The 17,662-nt window shown below is 46.4% G+C and overlaps 1 protein-coding gene across 3 annotated transcripts in view; it reads right to left on the bottom strand.

The window, feature by feature from the left end:
- LOC119979404 (rho guanine nucleotide exchange factor 10-like protein) overlaps nucleotides 1-17,662 on the bottom strand; it is a 191,867-nt gene that overhangs the window by 153,499 nt on the left and 20,706 nt on the right. For all 3 annotated transcript variants that reach the window (XM_038821575.1, XM_038821574.1, XM_038821576.1), the window contains one exon: nucleotides 11,004-11,091. In XM_038821575.1, coding sequence (XP_038677503.1) covers nucleotides 11,004-11,058 — 55 coding nt within the window. In that variant the 5' untranslated portion in view covers nucleotides 11,059-11,091. The remainder of the gene's footprint in view (nucleotides 1-11,003; nucleotides 11,092-17,662) is intronic.

The raw sequence follows: 17,662 nt of genomic DNA, 5'->3' as shown, positions 1-17,662 counted from the left end.
GTGAAAATGGAGGTGGAACCAAAAGAGAAAATGCTGGAAAATCTCAGCAGGTCTCGCAGCATCTGGAGGGAGAGAAAAGAGCTAACGTTTCGAGTCCAGATGACCCTTTGTCAAAGCTAAAAGACATACAAAGTGGGAGATATTTATGCGGGTGGGGTGAGGGAACGAAGGATGAGTCATAGCCACAGAAACCAAGGGAAAAGAGTGCTAATGGCAGTCCCCAGAGACAATAAAAGGTGTGAAAGACTAAACAGCAGAGAAACTAAAATCAGAGGGTAAGATGTGACAGATGTAGTGGGGAATGTGTTCCCCTTGTGCAAAGGTTCTAAATCATCCACCACTAGCACCATCAGAGCCATGGGAATGGCCAAAAGGGCCACATCGAAGAGTTCCTGTCGATTGTGCCAGAGCATTCTTTTCATTGAGGTAGACAAACACTCAAAATGGCCTGAAGTCACCAGAATGAAGACTGTAGGCGGGATTCTCTGTTGCCCAACGCCAAAATAGTGATCGACGACCGGGTGGGGAATAGATTACACGCACGACCGGTGCAGATCGTCAGCCGTACGCATGACATTCTCCGCCCGTTTTCAGCGCGACCCGCGTTTGTTTCACGGTGCTAGCTGGTGCTAGCCTCTCACCGGTAGAGGGGATCGCGCCGATTTTCCTAACGTGAACCTCCCGTGGATTCTCCACTCGAGCCAGCACTTAGCCACAGAAATGGAGAATCCCGTCCTATGACCTCGGAGAGAACAATAGAAAGACTGGGTGAGATTTTTGCAAGTTTCGGTTACCCTGAACAACTTGTGATTGACAATGGGCCACAATTCATTCCACAAGAATTCACATATTATTTAAAGGAGAACGGAATCCAACACATCCGATCCCCTTATCATCCTGCCACAAATGGGCTGGCTGAAAGTTTTTGTGCAGACAATGAAGCACTCATCGAAGGTAACTCATGAGCAAGGATCATTCCCAATTCTCGTTGACATACAGGGATACAACACATTCGGCAACTCAAAGTTTTCCTGCATTACTCATGGTAAGACGTCAGTTACGCACAGTGTTTGATTTGCTGAAGCTGCCTAAATCTAGAGAAGTTGTTGAGAGGAAACAGCAAAGTCAGGATTTGCGACATGAGAACAGAACTAAACGCCGTGTTTTTCAGAACGGTCAGGAGATATTGGCAAGGAACTATACCCCCAGTGAGAAGTGGATACCTACCATTGTCTTAGCACAGACAGGACCGTTCAAACTCAGGACGATGTAATGTGGAGGAGACACCCTGATAAAGCTTTAGCAACTAGAACTAGTTTTCCAGAGACAGAGTCAACCAAGAGTCAACAATAAACTGTGCCATGCGAAGACCTAGACAATCCTGAGTACATGACAATATCAGAAACAACTGTGGAAGACGGTACCTCAGTTAAGGACACTTGAACACCGAGTCAACCTCCGAACACTACGTCGACTCCGGTTGAGACAACAACGGACGACGCCCATACTAAACCAAAAACACCAGAGGTTACCAGTCAACACGAAAAAGAAGACACCTAAGGTTCGTCAACAACCACACAGAAATCAACCTCCTCTGAAATCTCTTAATTTATTGACTGTTGTGTTTATTAATTGTAATTGTTCGTACTGGAAATTTTTATTGCTAACATTATATTGTGTTTCATTGCAGGAACCTTTAATATAAAAGGTAAGGAAAGTATTGTGTATTTATGTTTGTTCCTAGTTGGAGCTTTAACTTTAAGAGTCCGATCACGTGACATATTGATGACATCATTGGCCGTTTGCCCGGACAAATGGGCAGTCTATCCTAACAGCCGGGAAACACCTTTCCAATAAAGCTCTTGTTTGTATGTACCTTTGTGGTCTACTGGCCTATCCTTTAAAAAAATACCACAACATGATCTCTGATAACATGCAAATTTGAAGTATCTATCTAGTATCCCAGCTACTTTGTCCTGAATGTCCCAGATAGCTTCCACCTCTGAAACTTTACCTCATTGTGAATCAAATCCAGCAGCATAGCAACATCATAGCTTGAATATTACTGAGAGGAGAGACATATTGCTGAAATTGCTGAAATAGAATCCAGGGTCCCAGGTTCGATTCCGGCTTGGGTCACTGTCTGTGCGGAGTCTGCGCATCCTCCCCGTGTGTACGTGGGTTTCCTCCGGGTGCTCCGGTTTTTATTCCCACAGTCCAAAAATGTGCAAGTTAGGTGGATTGGCCATGATAAATTGCCCTTAGTGTCCAAAATTGCCCTTAGTGTTGGGTGGGGTTACTGGCTTATGGGGATAGGGTGGAGGTGTTGACCTTGGGTAGGGTGCTCTTTCCAAGAGCCGGTGCAGACTCGATGGGCCGAATGGCCTCCTTCTGCACTGTAAATTCTATGATACTATGAACATGTCCCTCTTTTCAGCAACATTCAAGGTCATAATTTAGATTAAGCTAAAATCCTTTCTAGGTCAAATACAGTAAACAAATCTAAATCTTTCCAGGACCTCATCAAGCACCCGCCAAAAAGCTATTGAATGGAATGCTGCTGGGCCATACCTTTCTGAGCGATCCCACTCTGTGCTGTGTTAGCTGGGGTTGCTTGAGGGCAGCTGTAGGGTCACGACAATTGACCTCAGCGCCAGATGGATAGCACTCAGTGCAGATTAACTGTCACACTCCCTGTGTTGGAACAGACTTGGCTCACACCCAAAGCATATTTGGGAAAAAAATCTATGCTGGAAGGAGTCAAAAATTTCAGGCGAAAGAGGGGGAAAGCAATTCATATATTTTTGTTCTTCCCCATGTATGTGTGTCACTTAAATTATCAAAGCACTTTCCCGATGAACTTTGAAAAATTGCAGGAAAATGTTTGCAGACTGTTCCTGGTGTGTTACTGCAGTCATACTACCAAATGAGATTGTGTGTTACATCAGACTTCAGTAGGGTCTAACCATGCTCCGACTGTGTTCAGCTGCATTGGGCTACCCCGTGTCAAGATTCTAGATAAATAAAGAATCCCAGTGTTCTCTGGAACACAAGTAATGTCTTTTTTTTTTGCGTGAAACTATGTTGCATCCAAGGCCAATCCAATAGTTCCCATGACTTCATGCCGAGAAATGTATTGACCTATTGTTTACAGCAGATCTTCCCTGCAGGGCCAGATGTGATATTTATTGACCCCCATCTAGTGATCATCTCCAACTTTTTACTTCTTCCCCTGAAGCCACTGACTCATGCCCACCTATCCTCCTATAGCTCATCTAAGGAAACAACCTGAATGGGAAATCAAAGTCTGACGTTTGCATTATCAGTAATATTGCTCGAGAGTAGTAACAAATTGTTTTCTGCTTCTCATCGAAGGATGAGCGCAATAGTCGTGCACCTACTACTGTCCCAGCTATGATCACCTAAGTACTGACCAGGCTTTGAAAGGGGAAGTTTCCTGAACTGTATGGCTTATTGCACACTGAGTAATGCATTTGTCAATAGAGACATTAAAGCAGCCATACCAACAGCCTTCCCAATGGACGCTGCCTGTATGTATTGTATGTTTGTCTGTGGTGATGAGAAGACAAAGATATGGCACAGGTTTTTCTGGAAAAGTAACAGCGTTTGAACAATGCATGGCATTATTTATGTGAAAATCAGCCAGTGACTAGAGGTGGTGAAGGAATATTCCCTGAATTGCAAATTGCCTCAAGTTGCTCAACGATTTGCACCACTCTGCCATTAACTTTGTGAAAATGGCAGCAAACCCTTCATGGTATTTCCATCGCTGCGACATTTGTACATTAACTGCCCATTAGACCGCCCACAGAAAGTTAAGTCTAGTAATTAGACAGCATCAGCACGTCGATAATTGTTTATGCTTGCCAATCTCTCTTCCCCAGAAAGTGAACAGTTAAAACGTATGGAGCCTCATTCTTTCAGGTTGTGAATTGCCATAGGAGATCTTTAAAATGTCTATTTCTTACAAACCTTTCCTTTCTGATTCTTCTTTTCTCCCTCTTTATCCAATCTTTCTATTCCTCACTTTATTTGTCTTTCTGACATTGAATTCATCCTCACTAATTCACCCTCCATCTCAATCCTTCCTCTGATTATTTCGGAATCCTTTAATATCACTGGCTAAGGAGATACATTCTGTGCCCAATTGTTGGCCAAGGTTCCAAATGCCCTGGCCACACCGTTATCAGTTTGCACTTACATCAACTCTGCAGACAAGAAGTTTAAAATTTAAAACATGCATGAGCAGGAACAAGGTGCCTCACTCCAAGAAAATCTAGGCCATATTTGCAGCTAATTTTGGTTTCCTCCCCAGTTAGATGGTTGTTTGACTCAATTGTTGAGTTCTCGGCCAGTTAAGCATTTTTGAAACCCAGGGTTCACATTCAAGAGTCGACAGTGGGGAGTGACTCAAAGTAAGCATGAGTCAGCATTCCTTCAGGAGCGGAGGGTCAAACCAAACATAAACTCACTCATTCTTCGTACCACACGCACTGACAGAAACTGGCCTGGAAAGGCATGGGAATTGTGGCAGTCTCGCATCAGACTTATAATGGAAGGTGAGTAGAACCCCACAGGATTTCAAAACCACCATCTTTAATCCACTCATAGTATACCTTTGGTATTAACTTTTTGTTTCAGGTACTACGAATGTGCCCACAATGTGTTGTATTTGGCTAACAGTCGCGGCCTTTCAAATAATTTATTGTGCACGTTTTAGAAACATTTGAGAGGCATGTAATGAAGAACTATATCAATGTAAGCTTTATTCTGTTACTGTAAAAATCTGGCACCTGTGTGTCTGGTTCAGAGTGCCCACTGGTTGGCAGCAGTTACCAAAGATTTGATTGTGTCTCCTTGTAGGGATAAGCTTCGATTTCTGTTGTGTCAGGAACGATTTCGTAACAAGTGCTGCAAAACACATCAGAGTTCTTGGAATGTCTCCGGCTGATGTGAAGTCCAGCTTTACCCCATGCCTTTCCAAATGTCATTCTTTCTGCTATCGACACTGCTGCTTCAGAAGCCAAGCAGACGAGTGCAATGCTAAGCTTTTGAGTACGGAGGCTGCAAGTGGTTGAAATCTTTCCTCTTCGGGAAGATTAATAAGTGGCCAGCCGAGGCTCAGTGGCCGCTCCGCCTCCGCGTCAGAAGAATTTGGGGTTCAGGTCCCACTCGAGAGACCTGAGCACAAAATCTAGTCAGGCACTGCAGTGCTGAGGGAGTGCTGTACTGTCAGAGGAGCCTTTTTTGGATGCGACATTAAACTGAGGTGCCATCTGCCTTCTCGGGGCCACTGTGTCACAGGACTGCATGGAGCTTTCCCTGGAATTTTTGCCAATGTTTAGCTCACGACCAACACCGTTAAAACACTTAATCCAGTCATTTTCACTTTCAGGATTGTGAAACTGCCGCCGGCACATTGCCTGCCATGATTCCTACATTGCAACAATGATTACACTTCACGCTCTGCTTCATTGGCTGTGGAGTGCTTTGTGGTGTCCTGAGATGCTGAACGATACTGGGCGATTCACCGGCTCTGCTCACGCATGCACAAATGACGTTACGGCCGGAGACTCTCATGAGGTGGCCACAACATGATTTGCACCGAGGAGAACTCATTTTGAGATTCTCCCCTGACTGGTGACGATATCTGGTTCACGCCCAGGAAGGGCGTGGATCAGATTAGCATATTTAAATCTTCAGTTAAATACACAAGACCTTGTTTAAGTCGGATTCACCAGGCTCATGGAATTCACCGACCCGCCAGCCCAACGTGAGGGCTGCGGGAATCACTACTGGCCCCCAAAAACAAAGGCCGGACGTGATGACCGCACTAGGGGACTCGGAGTCCATTGAAGCCCATGCGTGGTCAGGGACCTGGCTGGGCAGTACCCCTGCCACCTAGCAGTGTCAACCTGATGGGAGGGGTTTTGGAGCATTACTTAGAGATGGGGTGCCACCGATCTGCGAGGAGCCGGCACTGCCGGCGTCTTTGGGTCCCGCGCATCTCTTTCACAGCGCAAATCACCCCAACCTCCAAATACGTGTCTAAGTGTGGCTGGATTGTGTTCAGAATCTAGCTAAACCGCCTGGCGGGAGTTGTGCCATGCTTCCCGCCAGAGACCATACTTTACAATTTTGGGGAGAATTGTGTCCACTATATAAATCCAAAATCACCTTTCCCTGCAGGGTGAAGCTGCAAACCCTGAATTACAAGTGTAACATAGTGGATAGAAATTCCACAGACAACCATAATTGGGCAAGAATAGAGTACAGTGGGACCTCTGCCCGATTGTTCATACAAATCCCTTCCTGTTTTCAGAGCACATACTTTCCATCGCGTAGATGGGGAGTTGGCAGATGCATTGTCACAATTTAGCAACATTGCTCCATATGAGGAGAGCCACAAAGATAAATCTACCCAGGAAAGCTTTATGTTTTGAAGTAGATGGACCAAGAATGCATGCACTATTTTCTCTCAATGTTACATCTGTTTCAGACAAAACTTGCAGGTTTTCAAATGTGTCATGTTACCAGGGCCGGGTTTCTCCCCTACCCGGCGGGGCGGGGGGTCCAGGCGGGATGGAGTGGCGAGAACCACTCCAGCGTCGGGCCTCCCCAAAGGTGCGGAATTCTCCGTGCCTTTAGGGGCTAGGCCCGCGCCGGAGTGGCTCCCGCTCTGCCGGCCGGCGCGAACGGCCTTTGGCGCACCGCAAGTCGGGGCCGAAGGCCTTCGCCGGCCGGCGGAAGTCCGCACATGCGCCGGTGCGTCAGCGGCTTCTGATGTCATACCGGCGAATGCGCAGGGGAGGGGGTCTCTTCTGCCCCCACCATGCTGAAGGCCTTGGCGGGGCGGAAGAAAAAGAGTGCCCCCACGGCACAGGCCTGCCCGCCGATCGGTGAGCCCCGATCGCGGGCCAGGCCACCGTGGGGGCACCCCCCGGGGCCAGATCGCCCCGCGCCCACCCCAGGACCCGTGAAAGCGGAGCTTCCCCCGATTTCCTCGGGAATGGGTATTCTCCGGCCGATCGCCGAAGCGATTTCGGCGTCGCTGCCCAGAGAATCCTGCCCTCAGTCTTTTCACTTGGATCGAGTTCACAGTCCATTCTGTGAGCTGTGACAAAGTGCATAAGTAGTGTGGGTGCAAAGGCAGGGGCACTAGAAGACCCTTCCCATAGAACATAGAACATACAGTGCAGAAGGCCATTCGGCCCATCGAGTCTGCACTAACCCACTTAAGCCCTCACTTCCACCCTATCCCCGTAACCCAATAACCCCTCCTCACCTTTTTTTAGTGCACTGAGGGCAATTTAACATGGCCAATCCACCTACCCTGCACATCTTTGGACTGTGGGAGGAAACTGGAGCACCCGGAGGAAACCCATGCAGACATGGGGAGCCAGTGAGCCAGCGGGGAATCGAACCTGGGACCCTGGCGCTGTGAAGCCACAGTGCGATCCACTTGTGCTACTGTGCTTCCCCGTTGAACAACACAGTAGTCTAGTTTCCAACATCATTTAAAGGCCTCTTAAGGCAGCACGGTGGCGCAGTGGGTTAGCCCTGCAGCCTCACGGTGCCGAGGTTCCTGGGTCGATCCCGGCTATGGGTCACTGCCCATGTGGAGTTTGCACATTCTCCCTATGTTTGCGTGGGTTTCGCCTCACAACCCAAAGATGTGCAGGCTAGGTGCATTGGCCACACTAAATTGCCCTTTAATTGGAAAAAATGAATTGGTTACTCCAAATTTATTTTTAAAAAAACAAAAAAAAGGCCTCTTAAATCTCACCCCCTCCACTCATGCCAACTCACATTCTCTGATTTCACCATATTATATTCACTCAGCTATCTGTTCTTGTTCACAGTCCCCAAGCAACCCCCTGCCCCACTCATTTCCCATGCCACCATTATGCTCCCAATGCCACCTCACATTCCCCAAGTCCTCATTTGTCCTCCATTAACACTTGCACAGTGTGCACTACGTACACTTCTCAGGAGCCAATTGCAAAGGGAGTTATTTTAAAATCATTGGAAATCTATTAAACCTCTAACAATCCAAGAAAAACCTGAATTCAAGCTCGCTGCTAGACTAAAAAAAAACAAAGGGCAAAAAGCAGTGTAATCTTTTCAGTGTCTGTTAGGTTTGTAAAGAAACAAGAAACCACATAAAAGACATATGGCGGGGTTCTCCCTTTCTGAGACTAAATGCTGACACCGCTGCACGATTCGTGGACTTCCACGACAGCAAAGCTGGTGCCTCACCTGGACCGATTCAGCGACTGTAGAGGGGCTAGCACCAGCGCCAAGGGGAACACAATCGATTCCAATGAAAAATGGTGTGGGATCCGGCAGGTCCATGATTGACACTCGGGAGTCTGACAAGCTGCAGCCAAATATACACATTATACTCCCCACAGATCTGTTTGTGGCCAACGAACAAACAAATAAATAATCAAGTAGCCAAGAGCCGGGGAAAGTAGCCAAGACATGAGAAAAGAGAAGGAAGGGAGGGAGGACTCGGGATGGAGTAGTAAGAAAATAGAGCGGAGCCAGAGGGGAGGAAAGACGAGGGAACGCAAACTGGATGGAGAACACGGGAAACGACAATGAACACAGCAGGGCAACTGAGAGTAAGAAAGCACAGGAGGAAGGAGCGACAGACGGCCAAAGCGGAGGCAAACACACAACAGCGAAAACCGACTCGGGAGAAGCAAGCAACATCAGCGCCCTGCCCAGGCACACCACCACCACACACACACACACACACATCCCCCCCCCCCCCCCCCCCCCCCCACACCCCCACAACCAGTTTTGTTTTGTTTCTGCTGTAGGTATTTTCTTTAAAAAAACAGGAACGAATGTATAATGTTATTATCTCTCCATTGCTTCGATCTATGTACATACACTTCCCGTGTTTTACTTTCCCATCCCTTGTTTTTTTTTTATTTATGTGTTTTTGTATTTCTGCAGTGTTTTTGTTATCTCTTTTTGGTTTCTCTTTGTGTACACCTGTAAATATACCAAATATACCATGTGCAAAAAATCCAACAAAAAACATTTTAAAAAATACTCCCCACACACTCATCCCAGCCAACAAGGTGGCACTGGTTGCGCTGGAGCGCGCCGGTCCCGCTGATGGGTCGGCTGGGGCCAGAGAGAACCTTGGGGTTGCCCTGGGGGGGCACCCATAAAACCTGTGGCCCTAAGTTCACAATGGACAGTCAGCAGCGTACGCAGCCTCATGGCTGCCTTGCAGGCCGGGGCAATGGTGCTCCGTGCCCGTCCACCCCGACCCCACAGCCCACTTCCTGGCCACCCCCCTCTACTCCCTCCGGCCTGGCAGAAGCACCCCCCCCCCCCAGTGGCCAGCGGCACAGCTGTCAGCAAACTATGGCGATGATGGAACTTTCAGTACCCCTTCTCTCTTCCTCAGCAGCCATGGCTGTTTCACAATCTTTAAAGGCTGTTGAGAATTCGCCCCAGTGGAGGTGGAGCATCGCAGAGCCCTGGAGAACACCAGGTCAGGCCTGCTAATGATATGCCAATGGCATTTACTGTACTTGCATTCTGGAGCGCATTGGCGCCACTGTCAAGGCACCAGAGAATTGCGATTTGGTGTGAAATCGCCGCCTGCCATGATTTCAACGTTAGAGCCGATTCTCCACCCAATCGCGTTTCCCGATTCCGGCGTCAGCCGATGGAGAATTCCGCCCATATTCTGCTGTTATAGGCTTCTACAAATTTCAAGTTCTTTGTTCACTCAGACCATCTGTTGACATAATACTTCTGAAACACAGCCAAGCATTCAAAATGGTACAGCTATAATTCTTTTTTGTAAATTTAGAGTACCCATTTAATTTTTTCCAATTAAGGGGCAATTTAGCGAGGCCAATCCACCTACCCTGCACATCTTTGGGTTGTGGGGGTGAAACTCATGCAAACACGGGGAGAATATGCAAACTCCACATGGACGGTGATCTAGAGCCGGGATCGAACCTGGGACTTCGGCGCCATGAGGCAGGAGTGAAACCAGTCAGATTCAATCAAATCAGAGCATAAAAATATGAAAGCAGAGTATTATTTTATTCCTTTATTACATTATAGTATTTTCTCCATTGGAAAGTACTGTAATGTATGTAAACAATTATACAATCAAGGATCTTGGACAGATGCCTATGATGAATCATTGCGTTAAAACACATCTATATTAAATACAGCACTTAATAGTTACATTTGAAAGTGTGAAAATATTTTACATTTAACTTTCAGAATGAGCCCCGCGCACTCCACTCCAACTGGTGAAATTTCTATCCTTACATTTTACACATTTAAAAGGGAACATTGAGTGGCAGCTTTGAGGAAGAAAAGCGAACATATGGAAGAACTGCTTGTTTGTGACCCCAATAAAATTGTGGCTTTAAACACCTCCAAGGCTGCTGTATCCTGCCATCAGAGACAGGCAGACAAACCTCTTTATGATAGTGTACTTCTCAGAATGCTGGATCGCAGTATAACATAGAACATAGAACAGTACAGAACAGAACAGGCCCTTCGGCCCCCAATGTTGTGCCGAGCAATGATCACCCTACTCAAACCCACGTATCCACCCTATACCCGTAACCCAACAACCCCCCCTTAACCTTATTTTTTTAGGACACTACGGGCAATTTAGCATGGCCAATCCACCTAACCCGCACATCTTTGGACTGTGGGAGGAAACCGGAGCACCCGGAGGAAACCCACGCACACACGGGGAGGACGTGCAGACTCCGCACAGACAGTGACCCAGCCGGGAATCGAACCTGGGACCCTGGAGCTGTGAAGCATTTATGCTAACCACCATGCTACCGTGCTGCCCCACGGTATAAATGGGGAACAGGCATATAACATATCCCTAAGAACGGTTCTTTACCCATGCTGTACTATAACAATAATCCTCAATTGCATATCAGAATTGATGGGAATATCAGTCAGCAGTATCCTACCTTCTGGTTGGATAGGAGGGGAATCGGAGGAAGCCATTCCACAATACACCACCATCCGTCACATCAGCAAGAAGACCCCTGGCCCTTCCTGTTACAGGAAAGAAGAGTATTAATTGAAGCGATGGGATTATCATTTAACAATATGTTTAAGTGACAAGCTGTAGCTTGTGGAGAAGCCTGAAAAAGAATCATATGCAGCACACTCCCACGGTACAAAGCAGCAGTAGTGACAGTGAAATCTGTCACCTTTAAAGATACAATAGGTAGCAATAATGGGCAAGACTCGCATTAAAGGATATTCTTAATTTACTGATAACAGTGCTAACTTGGTATCGGAGTATGGTTCCACAGTCCCGAATTAGCCCCTCTGTACCTAGCCAAAACTTATCATCTAGATAGTGAATGTCGGTAAGCAATCCTACCCATACAGCACGTCGCAGCAAAGCCTTATCTAATATTGGCATTCCAACATAAAAGATATTGCAACAGCAGCAAGCTAGTAATTGATGTCAACTTTCAAACCAGTTCAACATCAGTAAGCAGTGGAAACCTTGCATATTTACTTCCTTCTGCTCCAACCCTCCCCGGCTCCACCTTTACTGTGTCTTATTCAGTGAAGTTTACTAACCAAAGGATTACAAAGCATATTTCCCCTAGTTTTCTACTCTTCTTTGCTGAAGAGACTGACTATTTGTCGGTAAAACAGAGGCCTTCTTATATTAGAATGGATGACTTCTCTGCAATATTGCGTTGGTCATTCAATCCCAACAGGAAAGTGCTTCAGCTGAGCAATAATTAGGTGCATCACCTTCCCCACCTCTTCAGTTCCAAGTCGATTATCTTTCCCCTCAATAACAATCTAGCCAAGATCGGCAGAAATAACTTCTTCCAACAGTGATATCAGTCAAACATTTGAATTTGAACTCAGGCCTATGGCACAGGTATCATAGCTACCAGTCTGAGATCTTTTTTAAAGTAAATTTAGAAAAGACAAACACCTCAATTGCCAACCAGTCTGTTTGGAATAGCTTTCACCATCTGGCACCAAGACCCACTCCACAGTCAGATATATTAAAATCACATTTCCAACAGTAGTGAAGCTGGGATTTGAAATTTTGTTGTGCGTCAAGAGCGATCTCGCACTTTTGTCCCCTATGGACGGCTATTCAATGGGAACGCCACTGATACTAGGAGGCCTGAATAAATTTCTGGATTCAGGCCTCCTTTGATTTTTGCCAGTAAACAATGGATTGGATTGGATTGGATTTGTTTATTGTCACGTGTACCGAGGTACAGTGAAAAGTATTTTTCTGCAAGAAAAGGTGAGATGGGTGGGTGGGTGAGAAGGCCAGGGTGTTGGAGGCAGCGAGACATGGTGGGACCTGGCTCTATGAGGGGGGCAAGGATCTCTTTCTTTCAAGGCTTCTCGGCAACGCCACAGCAGAGGCTTCGGTGAAGTGAAAAAGCGACTCAAGGATATCGAGGTAAATTATACCCTGCTTTATGCTGTGACACTGAGGGCGGTATTCCACAGCTCTGGGAAGACATTTGATAATCCGGCAAAGGCCTTGGCCTAAGCGAGCTCTATGGAAGGCAATATCTTGAAGCAACATTCTCCAGCTCATTGTAAAATCCGGACTCTATCCCTGTTATAATGCTGTTTGTCTGATCGTATGGTGTTATTTATCACGATGTGGAGATGCCGGCGTTGGACTGGGGTGAGCACAGTAAGAAGTTTTACAACATCAGGTTAAAGTCCAACAGGTTTGTTTCAAACACTAGCTTTCGGAGCACTACTCCTGAAGGCTGCTGTTGATACAGTTGAAGGTGGTACATAAAGTGCACCTGATGAAGTTAAGGATGAGCTGATTGTTTGAGGGGGTGAAGGCGCGGGATGCGTCCGGAGAACCACGTACATATGATCTGGTCCTGCCCGAAGTTGGGCAAATATGGAGGTCGTTTGTCAGCACCATGTCGGTGGTCTTTCACGTGGGTTTGGAGCCCCATCCCCTTGGGGGCCAGATATTCTGGAGCTGCAGACAGGAGCGGGAGAAGATGTTTTAGCCTTTGCCTGTCTGATTGCTCGCAGGTGGGTCCTATTGGGGTGGAGGTCAGTTTTTCCACCCTGTGCCTCGGTATTGATGGAGTATTTGCCTTTGGAGATGGTCAAATTTGTGGAGAAGGCATGTTTCAGTGCACGCCCTAACGTGGCACAAAAACCTTGTCCTATGTTTTCTCTGGCTGGTTGAGCAATGGTGGTAGCGACATTAAAAATTTGCTCCTTCAATGTATGGGGAATACATCATCCTATTGTAAGGATCATCCTTTTAATCTCTGTCCCTTGTTTTTTCCTTTTAATTTCTGTTAATCCTTGTGCGATGTAATTTTGGTCCATGACAGATTAATGGATTTTAAGGACACACAGCTTCCCTTTAATATAAAAATAGGAAACCCCAGCAGGGTGTGCTGTTTGGTCCGACATCAGTGATGACACATCTTTATGGACTTGGCTGGTGGCCAGTGAGCTGTTTTAAATTGCCGGGTCTTTGCTAATATTCAATGCTGACTGTTGCTGACCATTCTGGAATGTTCTGCAGAGCTAGAAAGGTTTGATCTTGGTTTCAGTTTTAAAAATCCAGAGGCAATTCAACACATATGTTGGAGTTTTCTCGAGGAAAATTATTCCAGCCAGCTTTTCGTCTCTTACCAGCCTGTGAGTGTTTAATTCCTGAAGGCCGAGCTGGAGGGAACTTTTTGGGCAGGATTCTCCGACGCCGCGCCGGGTTGGAGAATCCTTGGGGGGGGGGGTGGCGTGAATCCTGCTCCGACGCCTGCTGCCGTATTCTCCGGCGCTGGTTTTCGGATGGGGGCGGGATTTACGCCGCGCCAGTCGGGGGCCATTGGCAGCCGCCCCCTCCCCCGGCAGTTCTCCAGGCCCCAATGGGCAGAGCGGCTGTCCATTTCGACCAGTCCCGCCAGCGTGAAATGGACATGGTCCCACACGGCGGGACCTGGCTGGTAGGCCGGCTGGTGTGGGGGGGGGGGGGGAATCCGGCCCTGGGGGTGGCCCCCACGGTGACCTGGCCCGCGATTGGGGCCCACCGATCTGCAGGCAGACCTCTGCCGTGGGGGCATTCCTTCCTTCCGCGCCAGCCCCTGTAGGGCTCCGCCATGACCGGCGTGGAGAAGAGGCCCCCTGCGCATGCGCAAGAGCACGCCGGTGGTTCTGCGCATGCGCGGGACTGCCCCAGCCCTTCGGCGCCGGTTGGCGTGGCGCCAACCCCTTCTGCGCCGACCTAGCACCCAGAAGTGCACAGGATTCCGCAACTTCCGGGTGGCCTGACGCCGGAGTGGTTCACGCCATTCTTGCCGCCGCCGTCGGGCCATCCCGCCGATTGCGGAAGAATCCCACCCTTTGTGTTTCATTCCCTGAAATGGTAACAGACCTCTCTAAAATCTCGTGAAAGCCGCTTCTCTGATGCTCTGTTTTCCTCAGCAAAGCTAGGGGACATCGTGGTAAGTCTGTAAACCAGTTAAGGTTAAACCACAGAGCCTTATGAATAAAACTGACCTGAGGCTCTTCTTTTGGGTGAAGACCCAAGGTAATAAAATTTAATGACTCCCCAGAGAAGATTCTACAGCCATGGTAATTTTTGCTGAATGCTCCTACCAGATGAACCTGTTTAGCACTCCAACCGGTGGTTTCAATGACTCTGTTCTGGGAGGACAGCCTACTACAGAAACCTCACAGAAAGGACATTCATCTCTCTCTTTTCATCTTAATCCCTATTATTTTACCCCTTTCCCTCCCTCTGTGTGTGTCTTGCCTCTGTTTGGGTAGAGGGCGGGATGGTAAAAAGGGGGAGCAATAGATTAGCTGGCCGTTATTCTGTTATATTTATTGCATGTTTCAACCGTATTTCTTTTTTTTTATTTAGAGTACCCAATTAATGTTTTCCAATTAAGGAGCAATTTAGCGTGGCCAATCCATCTACCCTGCACATCTTTGGGTTGTGGGGGCGAAACCCACGCAGTCACAGGGAGAATGTGCAAACTCCACACGAACAGCGACCCAGAGCCAAGATCGAACCTGGGACCTCAGCGCCATGAGGCAGCAATGCTAACCACTGCACCACCGTGCTGCCCTTCAACTTTATTTCTGTTCTAAATAAACAGCTGTTGTGTTTAACTTACAAACCTGGTGTCTGTAAGTCATTGGAGCAGTCAAGGGCCAAAGATTTCAGAAATTATATACAAATTATTGGTGAATTCACTTGTGTTGGAACTCTGGAGCGTGTGGAGCTGTAATTGACTGCATACTCGCCCAGGGTGTCATAACACTTTTAGGAGAAAAAAGATTGTCTTTCCATTAAAAGGAGAAAGTTGACATAGCTTTATTGCAGGAAACTCATTTGGATGTCAAGGAACACTTAGTGTTGAGGCAGAACTGGGTGCGGCAGGCTTTTATTTGCCTCGTTCTCATCCAGTAGTCATGGCAAGCAATATTAGTCAAGAAAAATGTTCCTTTCAAACAGAGAATTCTATCTCAAGTCTATAGGTTCCGCTATGTCTGACTTGACCCGACAAGGATTTACATAAGTTATATTGCACTGTTTTGAATTTGCTGCATATGAAGGTGTGCATCAATCTACCATGTTTGCACGGCTTTATCCTCGTCTCCCCTATTCTTTTGATAAACTGTGGTGGGGAGGGGGGGTTATATTGTATGGTTGGAGGCACTAAGTCTCTGTGTTGGCGTAGGCCTCTCTTTTTCTGTACTCATGTACGCAGAAGCATTTAAACGGCAATGTGCCAGTTTTTGGAGGGTTTGTTGCATTATTTTCAAAAACAAAAAAACTTTAATACAAATATTGATTTTTTTTTAAATCAACTTCTGCTTCTATGGGATGGCCGCAGATGGTACTCAGGTGACCACACAACTGAGTTCAAATGCAATGCCCTCTGAAGTCTCACATGAAAACTGACACCAGTGGAAATGTATCCAAACCAGCGTCAGTGCCTTCAGAGTTCTGGGAAAGTAACATATGATACTACAGATGATAGAAAAACCCACTTCGGCTGAATAGTGCACCCGCAGATTGAAATTATTTTTCCACAAGGATTTTTGGGTGAGGTCATGTATAGATTAACCTGTGCCTTAGGCGTCGCCGATCTTTTCATGATATGTAAGAATTAATAGCATTATTTTAAACATTGCAGTACTGTCATGGTCAGACTGACATGAAAAACTGTACAGAAATGATTAACAGACTGGCATTGAGTTCAGAGCAGTGTTTGTTACATGGAAACTAGATTGGAGTGATGATTGCTAATTACAACATTACTTGTTAATTGCGGTGATTCGGCTGAATTGAATAAAACAATTTGAATTGAATCGAACTGTTAATCATAGCACACACATAATCACAGTGACACAGGAAGAAGTCCTTATTGGCTAAGCCAAAGGATGACAATTTGAGAATATGCTAAGCAACCAACAGCCGATCACACCCCCAACTAACCAATCGCATCCAGAAGAGCATGAGGCCTTTGAAAATTTGTATTCTGTATGCAAACCCTTGAAATAAATCCCACCGAGGAACACTGAAGAAAGAAGACAGAAGAAACATGTCAACAGAAGAGTCCTGGTGAACAAAGCAGGAAGATCTCAGTCAGAGGTCACTCATAAACAACCTATAATCATCTCAGATTGACCACCTAAAGGGCAACTGTATGATTTACTTGAAACCCTTTTGCTTAAAATTTTCAATAAAGCTGTCAGATTTGTGTCAATCATAAATCTCAGTCTCCAGACTTGAGAAAAAGGTAAAGTCCCGACAAATCAGTATGATTTATCAAATACAGCAGCAGACTGCCACCCTGTACCTTCAGGTCACAGGTCAGTATATCATTTTGGCTTTATTACGTGCCCCACACCTGTATTCCAAAATAAATGTCGCACTTCTGTTATGGATGGGGAGAGGTGATGGGATAATATTTCCCTCACTACTCAGTTGTTTGCAACAAGGCGTATATTTTAGATGGAGAATTTTAAACCCTTTGAGTGTGTAACTTTAAAGGACAGACACAAAAAGGCTTTGTGCTAAGTTGAAATCAAAAGAGAAATGCTTATTCACAAAACACCTGTCATGTGAACGCAACAAATCACTCACTCCCTCAGACACTTGGACACATACACACAAGGAAAGATGAGTTATACAGATGATGCATGCACTTAGATTATTCACGGAATAACAAGAAAATAAATTGCATGTTTAAATTAATCCTTTAAGATCAAATTGTTTGATCGTGTCCTCTCCCATGGTTTATTGAAAGTGAATGGAAGTTGGATGTCTCTGGGTTTTCAGATATAAAAGAGTTATACTTTTTTTGCAGGTGGGAACAAATTAGCTCCTCTCCTACGACCCTGGTTGACTGGTTGTTCGGCAGGCTTCTGTTGTCTTGTTGGAGGATGGTCCCTCATTTACTATTGGCCACAGGGCTGAGTTGCCCCTGGCTGGTCCTTCGAGTAGTAAGGTAAGTTATCAAAGTCTGTTTCAATCATTTGACCAGTACTATTGTCCACAAAATGATTCATAGTTAGAAGCCAATGGTACACAAAATAGCTGAGGCTCAAGCACTGATCCTTCTGGAACTCC

This window comes from Scyliorhinus canicula, chromosome 16 (assembly GCF_902713615.1).
Source record: "Scyliorhinus canicula chromosome 16, sScyCan1.1, whole genome shotgun sequence".
Classification (NCBI taxonomy): Eukaryota; Metazoa; Chordata; class Chondrichthyes; order Carcharhiniformes; family Scyliorhinidae; genus Scyliorhinus; species Scyliorhinus canicula.
The sequence above is the reverse complement of the archived record's forward strand: the minus strand, read 5'-3'. Positions and strand labels throughout refer to the sequence as shown.